General features: G+C 33.8%; 1 protein-coding gene across 1 annotated transcript; it reads left to right on the top strand.

Moving 5' to 3' along the window:
* Positions 1 to 9,659: 9,659 nt before the first annotated feature.
* On the top strand, positions 9,660 to 18,548 carry LOC112517984 (GDP-mannose transporter GONST1). The gene is made up of 9 exons (XM_025125461.1): positions 9,660 to 9,862; positions 11,264 to 11,492; positions 11,590 to 11,729; positions 12,932 to 13,061; positions 13,648 to 13,746; positions 15,566 to 15,720; positions 16,572 to 16,688; positions 17,914 to 18,011; positions 18,251 to 18,548. The coding sequence occupies exons 2-9, from the start codon at positions 11,277 to 11,279 to the stop codon at positions 18,307 to 18,309; spliced, it is 1,014 nt and encodes a 337-aa protein (XP_024981229.1). The 5' UTR covers positions 9,660 to 9,862; positions 11,264 to 11,276; the 3' UTR covers positions 18,310 to 18,548.
* Positions 18,549 to 20,251: the final 1,703 nt, after the last annotated feature.

Below are 20,251 nucleotides of genomic sequence, written 5' to 3'. Positions count from 1 at the left end.
TGCAGTTAGTTACACGAATTCAAATATGGGATGAAATCGGATAGAGATGAAAGAGTTTAAGAGTTTTTAAGAGTTTTAGTCAAATACTTTATAAGATAGTATAGATATTTAACATCAAATCCAGGCCCAATTGAAAAAAACCCTATTAACGTATAAGCCCTACTATATTAATTTAACTCATCAAATCAAAGCCCTCAACTTGCACGAAGCCCTCGCTGTTTGCTACTTTGCCTTTGAACGAAGCCTTCACTGTTTGCTACTTTGCCATCATCGAGTCCATGTACCCAACTTATGATCGTTAATTTTAAAGGCTTGATTCTAAAACTCAAAGCCCTCATTGTTTGCCCACATTGCACGCTGAGAATATCAAACTCAAAGCGCTCATTGTTTGCGATCGACTCCTCCCTCACTGTTTGCAATCGGCTCCTCCCTCACTGTTTGCGAATGACTCCTTTGTACCTTGAGAATCTCAAAGCATCAGACGACGATCCATTCAGATTGTAACACCCAGGATCCGCATTTGCATATAATCATGTATTTCATATATCAAGAAATACAAATACACATTCGGTCCCAAATATATATACAAAAGCTACACTATAAAAGTAGCTACCAATTTTTTTCCACAAAATCTTTATACAAAAACTTGTACTCATAAACAGTATGCAGGTACAAGTAACAACATATTATACCAAAATCCATATGCAGGCAAACATATATTTCTTCATAAATTTCTCTTTCCCCTTATCAACTGGTTGTCTGACCTGTAATGCACATTTTAAAACACCAAAAAGAATGTTAGACTTTGAGGTCTAGTGAGAAATTTCTTCCATACAATTACAGGGTGAATATCATCAAAACCTTTTTATAAAACTCATATTTGTAATAAATAACAAACATAGAATATTTTGACAAAATAACCCTGTTTTGTCTTGAATTTGTTCAAGGTCTTTCTCTAGGAAAGGGGTGCATTCATGTGGCATGGTTGTAAGCAAAGGGCTCGTGGATTCATCAACCATGTCTCGGGTTACAACAAAAAAGGATTTATAGGACACTTTTCGAAACCCGCCATTTAAAAGGGTTAATACGACACATTATTTTATGGGTCCTATTTGATTTAATTTAATAAGACTCTTAGGGGCCGTTTACTAAACGTTTATCTGGTAAGTGCTTATTGGGTAATTTTTTTTACCGGATGAACATGGCAAGGGTCAAAAATCTTACCCGGTAAGAGCAATGATAAAGATGAAGAGTCTTACTCGGTAAGTGAGGAAGACGACTCTTACCCGGGTAAGCGCTTACCGGGTAAATTGTTGAATACAATATCATTTTGATGTACTACAATCTTATTAGGTAAAATAAATTACAATGTTGACTAATAATGGTAAGCACTTACCGGGTAAGCATCTAGGTAAACGGCCTCTTACTTTTGATGTCTTATTAAACTCTTTTAGCGTCCTATCATGTAACTCAATACGACACTTTTCAATTTCATATCATTTTGGAGTCTAATATGACAATTTTTAAGTGTCATATTATTTTAAAGACTAATAGGAAATTTTAAAGTCACTACAACAAAATTGGGTTTATAGAACGCTATCAATCTCTAAGCGTCTAAATAGATTGCTTTATAGGACTTAATTTATATGACTAAAATATAAAGCGTCTTATTTAAAGACGTTGTAATAAGTTTATATGACGCTTTTGAGTATCTTAACAAGATTTTATGACCTTTTTAATAAAAAATGTCGCATTAACAACTTTATATGACACCTTTGATAAAGTGTCCTATAAACTCAATTTTTTATAGGACACTTGTTTTTAGTTTTTCAAATAGTGTCCTATAAAGTTGCTAATGGGAAGTGTCCTAAAAACTTATTACGACGTCAAAAAATGTCATATAAACTTATTACAACGTCTTTAGATAGGACACTATATTTTTTTTGTTCCTATAAAGAGGTCTATTAAGACGCTTAGAAATTGGAAGCGTCCTATAACCCGATTTTGTTGTAATAAGTTTATATGACGTTTTTGGACGTCTTAACAAGTTTTTAAGGACAAATTTAATACGAAGTGTCGCATTAACAACATTCTCAAAAGTGTCCTATAAACTCAATTTTTTATAGAATACTTGTTTTTATAGGACAATTTTTCAAATAGTGTACTATAAAGTTGATAATGGGACGCTTTATATTAAAAGTATCCTAAAAACTTATTACGACATCAAAAAACGTCATATAAACTTGATACAACACCATTAGATAAAACACTTTATTTTTTTGGTTTTATAAACTAAGTCTTATAAAGAGGTCTATTAGAACGCTTAGAATTTGGAAGTGTCCTATAAACCTGATTTTGTTGTAGTGGTACTTGGTGTGAAAATGTAAAAGTTTTTTTTTTTCTGACATGGGTAAGAAATGTAAATTTTGGTACAGACTTAGATGAAAAATGTAATATTAATTTTCTATTTTTAAATTATAAATATTTCCTTCTTGAAATAAGAATAAAAAATAGTATGCCTTTTTCTTAATATTTTTTATTTAATAAAAATATATACATTTTCTTTTAATTTCATAAATAGATCCACTATGACCAAATGTAATGGACACAGCACTATGATGAATGGAGCGTCTTAGTGGATTACTGCCTACAGACCGGTAAAGGGTTGGCATCTTACAAGCACTTTATTTAATTTTCTTTTCTTTAAATTATGAAATATTTGGATATTTAAATCAGATAAAAAAAATTCTTTTAATTAAAAAAATTCTTTTAATTAAAAAAATTCTAATTTTGCTTCTGTGAAAATGATTTAATTAGAGTTAAATTTTATTTATAATGGATTAAAGAAATAAATTTAAGAGTAAACTACAAACTTGGTTCCTACGGTTTGGTGGTTATAACACTTTTGTTCCTTACAGTTTTGAAATTACAAATCGACCATTGTGGTATGCAAAATTGACCGGATTTGATCCCTTTGTTTAACGAACTTGCCACAGAAAAACTGACCAACAACATAAGCCCCCGCAAAACTCAGATGAAGCACTTTCCCTCTCTTTGCAAATGACGTTATAATATAATGACCATAAACGGAATTTTAAGAAGCTTAAAATCTTTTAGAAGAACTCGTTAAGTCTGAGTTAATTTTTAGTCTTTTTCCACTTCTATCACATTTTTTTGATAAAATAAAATCTACTTGATATTATACAAACTATATGGACCAAAATTACAGTTTGTTATAAAATATTCATCCCCAAGAACATATCGTCCCCAAGATTAAGGGGACGTTTGGTTCGCAGAATGATTTATGAAGAAATGGAATCTTTCAAAAGAATTGGAATGAAATGTTATGGTTTGACCAAGTGTTTGGTTGACAATAATGAAATTTAATCTGTTTAATGAATTGAAATTTGTCTGTTTGGTTTGCAACAAAATTAGAATGGAAGATGAAAAAAGACAAAAATACCATTTCTTTATAATTTGTTTAGCCCTTTATGCAAATTAAGAAAATCCTTTTATGCAAGTACAAACACAAACATCAAATACATACATATACACAAGCACATATATATACATTCGGTCAGTGATAGTTTCATTCGAAGAAGATGAAAGCAGTACAATTTCATATTCGAAGCATAAATCAGTAGCAAAAGCAAACAGTTCATTCGAAGCAAACAGAAATCAGTAGCAGAAATTAGTAACAGGTTCTCTTTCGAAGCAAACAGAAAACAGAAAGAAAGCAATAGAGGAATTCGAAGCAAACATAAAGCAGTAGCAGAAATCAGTAATAGGTTCGATAAGATGAAATTAGTAGTAGGTTCATTCGATAAGCAGAAAGAAAACAGTAGCAGGTTCAATCATTTGATGAAAGCAGTAGCAGGTTCATTAGATAAGCAAACCAAAAGGTAGAAAGAAAGCAGTAGCATAAATCTGTAACAGGTTCGATCGTTTGATGAAAGCAGTGTTCGATCGGTTGATGAAAGCAGCGTACCCCAATGAAAGCAGTGTTGATGAAAGCAGCGTTCTTTGTTGGAGTGGCTAGGGTTTAATAGTGTGATGCGGGTATTTTTGTCATTTACACACTTTTAGATGGAATGAATTTCAATTTTACACACTTTTAGATGGAATGAATTTCAATTCAATCTGCTTTAGAAAGGAATGGTGAATTTCTCAAGTTTAGGGATCTTTTCAATTCCATTCCATGGGTAAAACATTGGAATGAAATTTGGTCAATGGAATTAACCATTCCAATTCCATCAGATTCCGACGGATTCGACAAACCAAACTCCCCCTAACTCTTCTTCATCGATGTCTTCCATCTTCTCCATCGGCCACCTCTCTGCTTCCCCTCCACCATGTTCTCACTTCCAACTACCCTCATCTTCATCCTCCATTGACCTAACTCTCTCTCCTACCCAACTGCCACCAACCCTTCTGACTACTACCATCACCACCCTTCGGTTACACAATGGCTACACTATTGCTCAGAGATGATGAGAAATATAGCAACTTTGTCTCTCTTTGTTAACGAAGAAGACGAAATTGAATCGAAAATCCCTTTATCTCATATATTCCTGCCAATGGTCGTCTATCTTTGTAAATAGAAAACCTCATCCCTTTATTTTGGTTTTTAGGGTTTGATTGGTTTTGTAACTTAAAATTGTATGGAATTTCTTGGTTATGCTTCTCCTTACCTTTCCCCTATCTCCTCTAATCAGATTGAATCTCCAACAAACACCAACCTGGAATGAATGGGGGCATATCGAAACTATAGAGTGCAAATCAAAGAGAACTAGGTGGGGGTGGCTGGTTTTATTCTGGCTTCACGATCACAGCCCCCCTCCCTTCGACTCCCTTGTCCTGCTTCAACCACCAAAACTCACACACTTCCACGGTCGTTTAGCTTTTGGTTTTAGATTAGAGTTTGAAACAAGTTCAACTTGGATATGGGTTTGATTTTGATTTTGATTTTGATTTTGAGGTTTAGATATGGGTTTGATTTAGATTTAGGATTTGACTTTTGAGTTTGATTGTGATTGTGTTGGTGAGAATAAACTAGTCTGTATTCATGATAGTTTTTGCCAGGAAAGATGACCGGAGAAGAGGATGACGATGGGTGGTAGCCCGAAGAGGGGATAATAATGGTGGGTAGGGGTGTTCAAAAATCCGATCAACAGTAAATAACTCAATCCGAAGCAACCCGATGTCTAATTGAGTTGTAAAATTGTCAAACCGTAGGTATTGGGTTGATATTGGATTACTATTATTTGAACCCAACTCAACCCGACGAACCCGATATCATTTTATTTTTTGGATTTAATATGATTGTTGAATTTATATTAATATATACATTAGACAATTACACTTTTATGTATGCTTTTCTTATACACATATTTTCAATCTATCACATCTCTATATAACTCATTCGTATATATGTTCAGTAACTTTGAACATATAYATGTAAATTGAGAAAATTAACTGAATGTGATATACATAAGAAATATGGATAAGTTGTATCAAATGGTTGATGATGAAAAAGAAATTATGAGTAGATAAATAACATATTCAAGGTTAGAAGAATATTTTAATGTACCAAAGTATCAACCCGACCAACCCGTACGAGTTGGTTTGGTTTGGGTTGGGTTGCACTTTGGTTTGGTTTGGGTTGGGTTGGGTTAAGATTTTTCAAACCGCAAATATTGGATTAGGTTGTTTAAATGTCTTCAACCCAATCAACCTAACCCATGAGTAGGGGTGAGCATAGGCGGGTACCCGCCCTTTTTGACAGGAACCGAAACCGGAACCGGCAGTTCTTGAGATATTGGAACCGGAACCGGTTAGAGCGGTTCTTAAATTTTTGGAACTGGAACCGGAACCGTCGGGAACCGGTTCCGGTTCCAGGTACCTGCTTCCTAAAATAATAAAATTTTGTTATTTAGAAATAAAAAATAAAATATTGCCAAAACACTAAATAAATAAGCAAGAATACAAATTATACAGAATAATAGTTACAAATATTGTTTAACGATTACAAACCATAATAGACTAATAGAAAATGTTCAAAGTTTAACGATTACATACTATAATGGTAAATGTTTAAAGTTTAACGATTACATACTATGAATCCATGTGAACAAACAATTTGAAAAAATACGAATCATTTTATATGAAGAATGAAGATGACGGCATGCTTTCAAGATGTAAACCTAATATAAATTTAGTATTAAAAAATAATAATAATTTTATTATTAAAAAATATCGGGTACCCGGCGGGTAACGGTTCCGAAAAATTGAGAACCGGAACCGGAACCATTCTCAATCGGTTCCGTATTTTAGGAACCGGAACCACTCGTATCGGTTCCGGTTCCAGAACCGGCGGTTTCAAGACGGTTCCGATTCCGCAGCCGGGTACCCGGTTCCGCTACTCACCCCTACCCATGAGTACCCCTAATGGTGGGTGTGGGTGTGGGTGTGGGTGAAGTTCTTATGTGTCCGCATTTGTGTATAGATATATGAGTAAGTAACATTTTTTGTCCTTGTAATTTACATTCTTTTTATTTATTGAAGAAAAATTAGATAAAAGTGGAAAAAGACTAAATTACCCTGAGTTAACGGGTTATTCTAACAATCATTAGAGGGAAGAACCAAATTCAATCGTTTTTGCTTACCACAATGGTCAATTTGTAATTTCTACACTGTAGGGACCAAAATTGTTATAACCACCAAAAAGCATAGACCAAATTTGTAGTTTACTCTAAATTAACTAAAAATTATTTAATAAGTCATTATTATATTCAATTGCTTACAATTTTTTATATCTTTTTATTTCAAAAATTAAATTTTTTAATAATAATTCGTATCTATACTATATTATAAAAAATTTGACAAAAACTCTTAAAAACCATTTTTTATGCATGAAGTACTGTTTATTGATGCATATTACTTAAAATTTAAGATTACAAATAAATTATGCATAAGTAGAACTTATTAAAGCTCCATATTTGAATTCGTGCAACTAACTACAAATAAACATAATCAAATATTAGATAAACATCTTATTTTAAATATAAAAAATCTAAAATGTAATTAAGATAATCATTAAGTTCTAATAGAATACTTTAGTTATAATTTTTATAAAAAATTATATTATTAAACTTAAATTAAATTTTTTTATTACTAAATCTAAATTAAATTATAATTAAAAAATTGAATTAAGAAAATTACACCAAAACACAAAAACTTCTAAAAAGGTTAATTTGATACTGATATCGATATATATTTTTTTCAAAATTTTATAATATTTTCAAATTTATATTTTATGCAAAAATAAAAACATTTATCGTTTTTTCTCAAAACCACATAAAACCGTATTATATCAATATAAAAAATGAATACAATAAAATATTAAAATCAAGATGTATTTTGATGCATTACACGAATACCCTTCTAGTTCATATTTAACACATTAAATATTAATGAATTTATAAATAAACAAATATTGATAAGTGAGACCAACCCTACTTACACAATTTTGATATGTGACCAAATCCACTTGGTTGGCCCTTTGGAGGCTAAAGAAACGTGTTTGATGAAAAACCACTATGGTGTCAAACCGTTGACCAACACTTATTTTGACCCAACTTTCATCCACGAAAATTAAACGAGAACAAAATTAAAATAAAATAACAAAAAGACAGTTAAATTATATATGATTTTATATACGATTATAAAACACTATCAATGTAAGGGTGAGTGGATAACTTGGTCAGGTCACAATTAAAGTCACGTAAATCACATGCGATTTTAGTGTAGAATCACATGTGATCGGTCATTTTCGTGTTCTCTTATTTAGTTATTGTTTTTGTATGTATGTATGTATATATATATATATATATATATATATGCACATATACCTGAAATTCATTGAGGACCCAGAAAACTATGTAATGAACAATACTGAATAATCATAAATGTCTTGCATTTCCTGTTTTTATGATTTATACATTTTTATCATAGATATCACGAATTTTTATCATTAATATCATGTAATTTTTGTTATAAAAATCTATTACAACATTAATCATGAATAATTGGTTACACGAGTTCTTAATGAATTTTTGGTTCTCATTTAAACTCACCATCTTTATACACACACACGCACACACACACACACACACACACACACACACACACACACATATATATATATATATATATATATAGGGTTAGGTATCAAAATCCACCTAGAGATCAATGTAAAAAACGAATTTCCAACTCTGTAAAAGATTACATGTTGTATAAATTTAGGAGTTGAGTAAACAGTTTCAAACATCGACAGTAACAAAACTGATTATTTAACAAGCAGATAAAGTTACTTATTTACTTGCATTTCTATCCTAAAGTATCATATTTTAATTTAAATCCACGAAAACAAACAAACTCAATAATTATCACGCAGAGTTAAGGTCTCGAGTGTATGATATAAGAAGACACATCATCTACCCTAAATGGTACATAGATTGTTGAAGACCCCCGACTTGTAAAACACGAATTTTAAAGCAACAAGAAAGCAAGCTACAGTTGAGAGTATGTCCAATCAAGCACGAGTACATTAAACCAAAAGTACCAGGAGGTTACAGGTTCAAATCTAAGGAGGAATAAAAATCCTCTTGTGGCCACGAAGGTTCAAATGCGGTGACTTCGGGCTATCTACAAAGCATGTGGTCGCGTCGGGATTAGTCAGCTCGCATAGCGGGTTTGATATCCATGTTAATAAAAAAAATTGACAAATGTGAAAAAAAAAATAAGTTAAAACGAACAAAGAAACACAAAGTGTAATACTGACAACTACTAACACAAGAAGAAAAGTTATGACTAATGTCCAATGAAAACATCACATATGTAGATACAATACAGAAATACCAAGTATTAGAAACTGAGATGTCTCTCTATCTGACTTATGACTCTGCTAACCGAATTGTTACCATGCTACCCCTCTCTGTCCCATCCATGCTACACATCCCTACCCATATCTGCTACTCTGGTTCTAGGTCTCTATGTGCTTTTATCAGAAATCATGTCCAAAAAATTATATAAAATAGCCATATGTAAAACTGATTTTTCTTGATCATTTTATTTATTATTCAAAATTTATCAAACATTTAAGTAATTAAGGGGTTGTTGGTTTACATGTTAATAGTTCAATTAAGAGACAATCTCCGAATCATTAAGAAGTGAATCTTATTTGACAAAAAAAAAATGTCTCTTAATGGTTCTAAAATCCTATGAATGATTTTGTATCATGAGTCTCCCTTAATCATTAAACGCCTTAATTTTATTGTAAACAATTACCAAATAATAATATTTTATTTTGCATTATATAATATGAATCTATTAATCATTTTGAACCAAACTATTCAGCAACCCTCAAACAACCTCTACCTGTAAAAAAATTATTTGGTGTTTTCTTACAAAAAAATATAATTATCGAAAAAATAAATAAAAATTTAATTTTTGAAAATAAAAATAAAAAATAAATAAAGAACATAGTCCACCTGGTCCCATGATGGATTTGACCCATCCAGCCTCAAATTTCAATTAAAATCCCCAATTTCCAATATTTTCTTCTAAATTTCTTCCTTTCTTTCCACTGAAATTTAGCATGGTGGTCTGAGTTGTATTCCCAAATTCAGGCAAGATCGTTGAAGATCGCCGGCCACCTTCATCCGCCGTAGACCGCCGTGACCTCACAAACTCCGCAGACTACCATTCATCACTACGATCGTTGACTTCTTTTGAGACGGATAACTCAAGAAGAGGAGCGGCTTTCCTTGTCAATGTTCGCTTTTGCGTTTTCTTAATTGAGGTGCCTTTCTTGTCGCCCTAAATTGCAATTTATGTAATACTATTGTGATCTTGCATCTAATCTTCTTCTCTTTAAGGAAACTGTTGATTAGTTTATGGTTGGTTGTGTTGTTAGCTAATATGTTTGAGTAGACATGGTGATTTTGTAGTTAATCTTGTGGAATTATGTGTTCTCATTACGAACTTGTTATTGGTTGGCAGTTTGATTCTTTTAGTGTTTTGGCACTAAGTGTTGTCTTGAATCTTCTTTTGCTGATGTTTAGAGTATGAACTCTTGTTTTGGTAACGGAATTAGCGACTTGCAATTCAAATAAAAGCGCACGTTTTTTGTACTTTTCAATCAGATTATTCTCATATTCTTCCAATTTTAAGCCGTGAATTTGAGTTTAGAAACTAGCCATTATTGATGGTTTTTAAGGTTGTCTAATATGTGGGGAATCAACCTTGAATCCTTCTTGTGAAAATTATCAAATTACTTTTAATTGGTAGCTTACCAATCGCTGTAAACCAGGGCGCAATGCTAACTTCATCAGTGATTATGAGTTGAGATAGAACAAGTGGGGATTATTCTCATTGGAACTTCAGTGCTCCTACTGGATCCAAATGTTTTGAGTGTTCTGGAAATAATGATCAATAATTCTTTTCATTGGGCATACACACTGCTATCACAATCACAAACACAACTGCATCCCCTAACATATGGCTGGAGAACTTGCTTTAGCCTATCTGGATGGGTGCCTGAAAACAAAACTAGTTGTATATATGGTGCTGAATTTTATCCATGTGATAGAGATCTGGTGATGAAAATGCGCAATCCACGAGGGGATTTTGGCCATCGTATCTGCCTCACGCATGAATGTAACAATAGGCACCATAGAAAGGTTTTATGAGAGCAAGCAGAGGATGAGAAAGTACTTCTGCTAGAAGGAAAAATTTTCCCATCAAGTTTCCAAAATACCGTGGTTATGTGTTCAGGTCTAGGGACGTCTTCTTTCTTTAGGACTTAGGGCTGTGCACTTATCCTAACTGTTTTATTTGCATCTACCCTTGAATTCTATTGTAAAAGAATCTATCACACAAGTGCATCATATTACAGGCAGCAGGTGGAAGAACTTGCTTTTTCCCATCTAGGTGCATTCCTAGAAAAATCTTTATCTAAGAAGATTATAGAAAAGGTTATTTGTTTTGCATCTACCTATGCATTTTATACGATAAAATAACAATTTAGCCTTCCTCAAGACCTCTGAATCAAGGATTCTTGTATTTAAAAGGTCACCCCTCATTGTTTTTTTGGTGTCGCTTTCAACTCTTAATGAGTTCTTATTTTCTTTTATTGTTATGTTTTTGAATCAACCATATGCAGCAGCAAATTTTATCGTATTCTAATTCTATATTCATACAGATCAGCTATTACAATGAAAAATGTTGGTGATAATGAGACTGATGTGGAGGATGGCAGGCTTGATAAAGAGAGAGAAAGGAGTTCAAAGACTAGTAGGTTAAAACTTAACAATCAAGCCCTATTATCTGGCCTTGCATATTGCCTTTCATCATGTAGCATGATACTGGTTAATAAATACGTCCTCTCCAGCTACGATTTTAATGCTGGAATATCTTTGATGCTCTACCAGGTCTGTTTCTGTATTCTTTTTAAGGATGGTATTATTATAACACTTACGTTTTATTTTCTTTTATTCGGCTGACAAGTCCTTTATGTTATGTTGGCAGAACTTTGTGTCGGTAGTGATAGTGTCTAGTTTGAGTTTACTCGGTGTAATATCAACAGAACCACTCACATGGAGATTGATTAAAGTCTGGTTGCCTGTGAACTTTATATTCGTTGGGATGTTAATTACAAGCATGTTTAGGTATGGATTCGTTCCAGATACCGTTTCCCATTAACCTTGCTTTCACAATTTTATTCTACACTTTCTATTTTCTACTATGTACCTGTATTTGCTTATTGTACTTCAACATTCTTGTTTTAATGGATCACGGGGTTCATTTGTTGCTCTATTACAATACATTTAAGAGCTATGTTTCAAGGATACATGTGTGGGATGCGTGCATACTTTGATTAGAAATTCTAATATATGATATGAATCTATGATACAGGGATGCGTTCATATATGTGCCCACTAGTTTTTCACTATTATAGACCATATTAGAAGAAACTAACTGATAGGAACAGCGACGTGGCAGCCTTTAAAGGGTTTTAACACTCTCCCTGCACGTTAAGTTCTTAATTGTTAAGGAGGAGGGAGATGAGGCTTGGATCCTCGTCCATCATGTGACAACTATCTGTAGTTTGAACAACCGAATAGAACCTTGATGTTTCAAGGTGCTGTAAATTGATTTTCTGCCAATTTATAGGGAAAGAAAGAACTTTATAGTGTCTTAATGGCCATGCTTATGTATAAATTGACTAAAAATTATGGTTTGATGATAAATGCCCATAGCAGTGTAGGTTTAAGTAGGCATGACGTGGGCCCCACTATGGACTAAAGTTTTTGTCATTTTCGTGATCAACCAACTCTTGTCACATTGGAACCAAAGCCATGGTTGGCTTCCTAAGTGTTTTTATGCCCTTTTAAGTAAACTAGCATTTTCCTTTGTGATGAATGACATCGGGTACATAGGATTCTAGAGAATGATATCATCACTCATAACCTGTAGCCCCTAAATTGGTGCTAGGATTGGTATACCACATTACATACTAAAGGTTACATGGAATCACTGACCACATCCACATGTCATATTAACTAGTAATTAATCTGCATGCTAAAATTCATCCGGTTGGAGATTATATTCCTTTCATGTATTTTTGTTTTCATTACCCTGTAAATTCTTGTCATAATCCAGTGACCTAGGTTGCCTGCTTGTGGGTTCAATTAGACAACCAATTAATTGTCTTTGATAAATAGTTGTTGCCATATTTAGGTGTGATCAAGATGAGTAGATGATAGTTGCCATACGCAGCCTGTCTATATGCTATAGAGATTTAATTCAATACTTAACTGATTGAATTCTTATAAAGTTCTGATTGTCAAATGAGCCATGTTGTTTGCAGTCTGAGGTACATTAATGTTGCCATGGTTACGGTGCTGAAGAATGTTACCAATGTGATAACTGCAGTCGGTGAAATGTATTTATTCAATAAGCACCATGACAACAGAGTGTGGGCGGCTCTGTTCTTGATGGTATGTTGATTGTTGAATTAATAATCAGGCCAATTTTCATTTCCTTTATGATGTCTTTTTATCTGAATGGCAACATTTAGTATATTTATTATATTTGTTTGTAAAACTATTGTATTTATTTTTAAGTAGAAGGATAATATACAAGGAGGCCACCAAAGTTTTCAAAAAGTGTCAAATACGTCACCATGTGCACCACCGCCCTTCTTTCTTCCAGTCCCCTTTCTCCTACCATGTTGTGGCTGAACCCTCTCCCCCCCAAGTCTGTTGCCCCCCTTAGGTTTTTAATATCTGAAGAGGATGCAAGGCATGGGAAAGTTTTAAGAGGTTTAGGGCTTTTTACTTCTGGTACCAATATAAACATCTCCATTTTGAACTTCAATACAAGTTGACAGCAAAGACAAAGTTGCCAGGAAGCTAATAGATACTAAATATGTATGTGTATATATATGTTATATTGTTTGTTTACCAATGTTTTTGTTATGTAACGAATCTGATATCTCTGTCTGTTCTAATTTTGAAGATTATATACATTCATATATATGATTAATTGGAGGTTTGGAGTCATGACGCATTAGTATGTATGCAGATCATATCAGCAATCTCCGGAGGGATAACAGATCTAGCTTTTCATGCTGTTGGCTACACATGGCAGATTATTAATTGCTTTCTGACAGCATCATATTCTGTGAGTAACCCGGGTTCTTATCTCAACTTTTGTTTGCTCTGGAGCTTATTGATTTTCTTATTGTTTTCCATTGTTCATCTATTTATAGCTTCCCTTTTGGAAGGCTTGTAGCATGTTTTCTGAAGGTGACTTCATCTTTCAATTATTGGCATTGAGGGCATTTGGTTGAGTTGCTAGACATATAACAATATGAGTTTGTCTAATAGCTATAGAATAACTTTCTTATTCTTGTCCAACAGTTATAGAAATCAACTTTATAATAATTTCTCATGCTATTTCAGACGCCAAAACTTTAATGAAAATTGAAGCTTTGATTGCAACCAAAACTTGATTGGACTGTAAATCATTACGGATTCATAAGTTCATAGGAATTTACAAATTTCAAACTTCAGTATTGAGCAGCATAACACAAATTCATCTTACATAATGAGAACATGATATGAGAGGAAGACGAAGAGAGAGAAATTCCATTTTTTGCAACATGAGAGTTAATAATGTATGCAATTGTTGCTATTTGTCAGGGCTGCATCTCCCCCCCCCCCCAAAAAAAAAAAAAAAAACCAAACACAAAAGAAAAACTGACAGAAGATAAAGTATCATAAGTAATTAATTCTGAAAATCCCTTAAAGCAATACCACTACCTTTTTTCGTAGCAGAAGTATTTACTCCTGCTACGACATTTGCACATTTAGATGTTACTAGCGTACTATCAAGAGGATTAGCAGCTAGGTATTTATCTCCTTGATTTCGCCTTTGCTGTAAAGCCTATTCTGAAGAGCAAGTATACAGTTAGTTGAAATGAAAGCTGGTATTTAATTTGGACTGTGTTATGAATCGGCTTAACAGTGTGCAGCAAACACAGTAATAGAGAGGAAGTATTTGGCGAAATTGGATTCAATCAAGTAAATGAACGTAAAACAAAAGACAAGTATTGGAACCTCAAGCAACTCGAAAGTGCTAGTCTCTCCCAAAAGAACTTACTAATTTCTGCCTATCTCTCCTAACAACATACCCACTGATTTATACTAGCATAATAGGATTATTCTAGGTATGACCCAAAGGCCCCTTTTGCTAACAGAATAATTCCTCAAAGTTACTAAAACACCCCTTCTAACCTCTTTTATAATCTATAAGGTAATGATGGGCCTGGGCCTGGGTCAATGCATAACAGACTGCTCATGCTAGGCTCCCTTATCTTATTCTGATTATAGGTAATCTAGAACATAAGCAGGCACATTGTATAGAAGTTTGGAGAAATGCATCTGATCCAAGTGTATTGAAGACAATACTACTGAGACATGACATTTAGTTAATCAGATTATTTAATTCGTCTGTAAATCTTTAAACTAGGTAATTAGTTCCATAATAGGTCTGCTAATACGTCATGATTTTCTAGTAACAATGTCCCAGTAAACAAGTAAAGTGCTGCTATAAGTATCCCCCCTATAAAGTTGTCTTAGATATCATTTTGATTTCTTCTATATATTGTATAATGCTTTCAGCTATTAAGTTGACACACATGTTTTTCATTCCTCCCTTCATCCCAAAATAGATGTTTACGATGACAAAGGCACACAGTTCTAAAAATATGTAATTATCACACTTTCTAATTAAGCAATGTACAGTTTTACCCTTAATAATAGAGGGAGTAATGAATTTCTCCATGTTATATAATTAAGTGTAGAATTGGAAAGTAGGCACTTACTCTTGAAAGTGGACACTTATTTTGGAACACACTAAAATAAAAGTGCAGATACTTGTTTTGGGGCGGAGGAAGCAGTTTTATCCAAATTATTGCTGACATTGTCAAGTTGTGCAGTTAACACTACGACGGGTCATGGATACAGCTAAGCAGGTCACAAAATCTGGAAACCTGAATGAGTTTTCAATGGTTCTACTTAACAACACATTGTCCTTGCCACTAGGACTTCTGCTAGTCTTTGTATTCAATGAGGTGGATTATCTTTATAGCACGTGAGTTTGTTCTTCCCCTACTAACTACCTTTTTTCTGGTAATTAATTTATGCAAATATACAGGGAACTGTTTCCAAACTATAGTTACTTGGGAAATACACCCTCCATCCCATGAAAATTGCAACATTTCACTTGGTACATAAATTAAGTTAAATATTTTATCGTTCATGAAATATCTGAAACACTCTTCTATAAAGACAGAAAGGAATCTTGTGTACCAAAATCGATACATCAATTGATTTGTAATGATGATAATGGGCAAACAAGTACTCCCTTTGTCCCAAAATAAATGTCCACAATGAAATAGGCGCACAATTTTATAATTACTACATTTTTTATGAACCATATAACAATTTTGCCCTTAATAATAGTGGGAGTAATTCATCTCTATCTCATAATTAAGGGTAGGATTGGAAATTTGGCATTTACTTCTAAAAGTGGACACTTATGTTGGGACCAACTAAAATAGAAATGTGGACACTTATTTTTGGAGTATTAAATTTGGGATCTCTCTAAAGAGGATATGTGGCATTTTTGGGACGTCCTGAAGTTTTAAGAAGGTGGTTCAGTTACCCCCCCCCCCCCCAAAAAAAAAAAAACTCTTAACAATCTTTTGCGTTTTGCCTTATATTCCCTCTATTGGAGCATATAAACTTGTGGGTTATGGAGTAAAGCACATTTTTACGTTCAAGAGCTGTCAGTTGGCTAAAGTGAAACAGATCACCATGAGCTGGCTTGTGTTTTTGTTGTGATGATTATTTTCTGCAAATTTGTGCTTTTGTCATTATATTTTCGACATTCCTATAATATTGTTCTTTTCTGTTTGTGCAAATCTTTGTAATAATTGGCAGACCCCTTTTGAGGATGCCCACATTCTGGCTGGTGATCACATTTAGTGGATTTCTTGGGCTAGCTATTAGCTTCACATCTATGTGGTTTCTTCATCAAACAGGGGCGACTACATACAGGCAAGTAAATTCTTTCTTCTTCACTTACTGGCTCAAGTAATGGACTGTAAGATGACAAAAACTGTTGATAAATTATTGTTGATGCTATCATGGAATTCTGAAATGTGATATCTATTGTGACCCTCCAAACAACAGGCAAAACCTTTTTTATGTGGCTTCCATCAATATATTTAGATGTATTATGGATATTATATTTATATATTTCTACTTGGTGGATTTTAACTTACGGTGTTTAGCATTTAAGACCATTGAGCTTGGCATTTCATCGAGAATGTTGAGGAACAAACACTCTTTGGCAGAAAAACAGTGAAAAAAACCCTGTAGTATGTAGAAAATAGAGAATGTTGCACTCGTGTTGGCAGTCTGTAGTGTTCTTTTTCAACTGGAGTGCGTGTTCACTATTTTTCTGCCAAACGGAGTGTTCTTCTTTTTGTTTTTGCAAATGGGCATTCTGAATGAAATTGCAACATACCTTGGTCCAATTCCTATTTTATTAAAACCTTCATTTTTGGTACCTTAGGATGTGAAATCCCGGACATTTAGATACCTGGTTTACATATGAGAATGCATGAAAACGAAACATAGTTATGGTCCGACTCCTATTGTGTGCAACATACTTTGGTGTAAATGTTTGGGATATCACATCTGAGGTACCAAAATGAAGGTTTTGGAAGTATGTTACGCAACAATAGGAATCAGAACAAAGTAGGTTGCATCTTCATGCAATTTGCCCTATGCAAATATGTTTGTTTTAAAAACAAATTTCAAGCACCATCATTCAAAATGTTGATCACTCTATTAAGTTAGTTCAGTTGTTGGACATCTTGTATTCTTCTCTTCATCAGAAAATAATTTTAAAACCCTCACTGAAAGGAAAAAAGATACGAAAAAAGAACTCACACACAAAGAAGCCTCTAGTCATTATCTGCATGAGGACTTCCTTCGGCTATTTCCAATTTCAATTAACAGTTTGAATGCTGTGATTGATGCTCAAAATGTTATAATAACATTTAAAGGCAAGCTTCATTTTATATTTATATATTCATGTTTCTTATTGGACTCGATTTTTTACGCGCATTTTGCACAAGCTGGGGTCTTCACCGAAACAGCCGTTCTGCTCCCTGGGGTAGAATGCGTACATCCCAACCCTCATACCCCACCTCGAGGTGGAATATACTTAGTTTGTTTGGTTTTATGTTTCTTACTCAGACTTCGCAATTTGCAGCCTTGTGGGATCACTGAATAAGATTCCACTCTCAGTTGCTGGCATCGTTTTATTTCACGTCCCCACTAGCGTGGAGAACTCTGCGAGCATCTTGTTTGGTCAGTTCTTTTTATTTGTTATAATATTTATATAGGACAAATACTCACTCAGGTGAGGTTTGAACTCTTGACCTCCTGGGAGGCTGGGCTCTACATAACCCATTACCACTAGGCCAATGACCCTTTTGGTTCAGTCGACCTTTTTCCCCGACTCAAGAATTCCTATAACGACATGATTTCTTTCTTAGAATGCATAACCTTAAGATTACATCATTTTCTGTTTTTCTTCTGGGTTTTAGGTTTAGTTGCAGGGGTGTTCTTCGCGAGAGCAAAGATCAAGGATAGAACTCAATCTTGAAAAAACAAAAACGAGGCATTTCAACTAAGATCATGAAACTCGATTTGGTTCACAAACAATCGGATAGAATACGACTGCACACATTCGTTTTGGGAAACATATATAATTGAAAAAGGGTAATCATCTGTAGTTTCTGTAGGAATATATTCTTGTTTCCCCTTGTAGCCAATTTTGTACCTCAAAACGATACCAAAAATGATGATATTTGTCGAGAATCGAAAGTTGCATTCTCTTTCTTGTGTTCGTTAGCGTAAAAGAAATATATTTTGTATTGAACCTACGTCAAAGTGTTTAAATGTTCATGTGGCATGGCCGTGTTCGATCTGTTGATGATTTATGTTTGAACCGAAGCTACTTCTCATATTTTTCTATATGGGTTTGGTCCTGGTTAGGCTCGTGCTAAATCTCAAGCCCGAAGAATTAGGCCACGGATGTCATGTCAACTTAAAACATCAACGATGTACTTAGGGATCGTAACTGATAACCTTCAAGCCGGCCAACACCATCTTGTTTCAAGAGTTTCGTATCAGAGGCAAATCTGGTAACAGGTGGTTGACTTAAGAGTCTAGTGCTTATCAAGAGCCTAATCCTCAAAGAAATTATAGTCCTACATTGCAGTTGTTAGACTCGAATATTTGTCTGTTTTAACAAATATACCAACCTGAAACCAATTGTGCTACGTCCCGGGTGCATATTGAGTAAATCTTTCTCGATTAATTTTTACTTTGCAAATTTAAGTTGCATAAAAGGAAATTATTGTTTGAGAAAGAAATTGGTACAAGGTTTAATTATTCAACATGTTTCAGAAAATTTGTTATAGTATAAACAAAATAGAACAACAATAGAATGGAGAGAATGAATATGTTATTCTCATTAATCATAAACCTCTTATATAGCGATAAGTTACAAGTAGATAACTATGAGATATTTCAGTTCTAATCTAACTCTGATATATTTATCTCTATCTCTATCGTCATATCTTTTAGACGATGATACATTTATTCTACAACACTCCTCTTTGTGTCGAGTCAAAGGAGTGATGGTGCATAACTGTTGCCTTGTTAAGCCTTACGCCAAAATAAAAAAACCAGTGGGAAAAAATAAAAATAGGACGAAGGAAATAGTACAATGCATCAGTTTCTTTGCAATACATAGACTTTTCCTTTCGTCTAATATTTTTTTCCAGATTCGTACATTAATCATGCGAGTTAGAAAAAGCAGGATGGTATATAGATTGTAGGAAAAATAAAACATTGGATGAAGGAAAAAGTTTACAAGATACTAATACTACATATATACTAGACTCTCCTTTTTGTCTACTAATCCTCTTGCATTCTGATACTATCTACATGTTTCCCAAATATTATTTTAGGTAATTATTTGGTAAGCAAATATGTCACATTCTTCTGGCATCATACTTGATTCACTTGAATTTAGAGGAGCATTTGTTATTGCTGATTATATATATACTTAAAGCAGAATACGCTTTGTGTTATCACTTTTGATGTATCTTACTTTCATTTCTTTGATTCACGATGCATTATTTCCATATATGCACGTAGAATATTGGATGAACTCAAAACACTAGCTCCTCTAATATGTGTAATGATAGTCCTTAATCAGCGGTTCCAAAATGGTCTTGGGTCGGGCCTATAACCGGTCCCAAACCGGTCCCGGGTCAGGCCTTGTTTTTGGATGAAAACCATAACCGGCGGTCTCAATTGGTCCCAGGCCATGTCGGTCCTAAGTTGGTCCCAGTCCCGGGCCGGGCCGAGCCCATTTTGCCATTTCTAATGTACACTATTGAATAGTCTCAAGAATAATATTCTTGGAATAGTTCGAAGAGATAGGTACAACGATTTGCTTAATTTAAAGGTGACCAAAGATCTAGATCCTTGTTACGATTGTGGTGTGGTATTTGAAATTCTTACTTTTTCTTTTG

Source organism: Cynara cardunculus, assembly GCF_001531365.2.
Source record: "Cynara cardunculus var. scolymus isolate 2C chromosome LG 9, CcrdV1, whole genome shotgun sequence".
In the NCBI taxonomy this organism is placed as follows: Eukaryota; Viridiplantae; Streptophyta; class Magnoliopsida; order Asterales; family Asteraceae; genus Cynara; species Cynara cardunculus.
Note: the sequence above shows the minus strand (reverse complement) of the source record. Positions and strands in the feature narration are given on the sequence as shown.

Coding starts and splice junctions, on each gene's coding strand:
- LOC112517984 (XM_025125461.1), top strand. CDS start 11,277: ATGAAAAATGTTGGTGATAATGAGACTGATGTGGAGGATGGCAGGCTT. Junction 13,062..13,647: donor GGGCGGCTCTGTTCTTGATG/GTATGTTGATTG, acceptor GTATGTATGCAG/ATCATATCAGCAATCTCCGG. Junction 16,689..17,913: donor ACAGGGGCGACTACATACAG/GCAAGTAAATTC, acceptor CGCAATTTGCAG/CCTTGTGGGATCACTGAATA.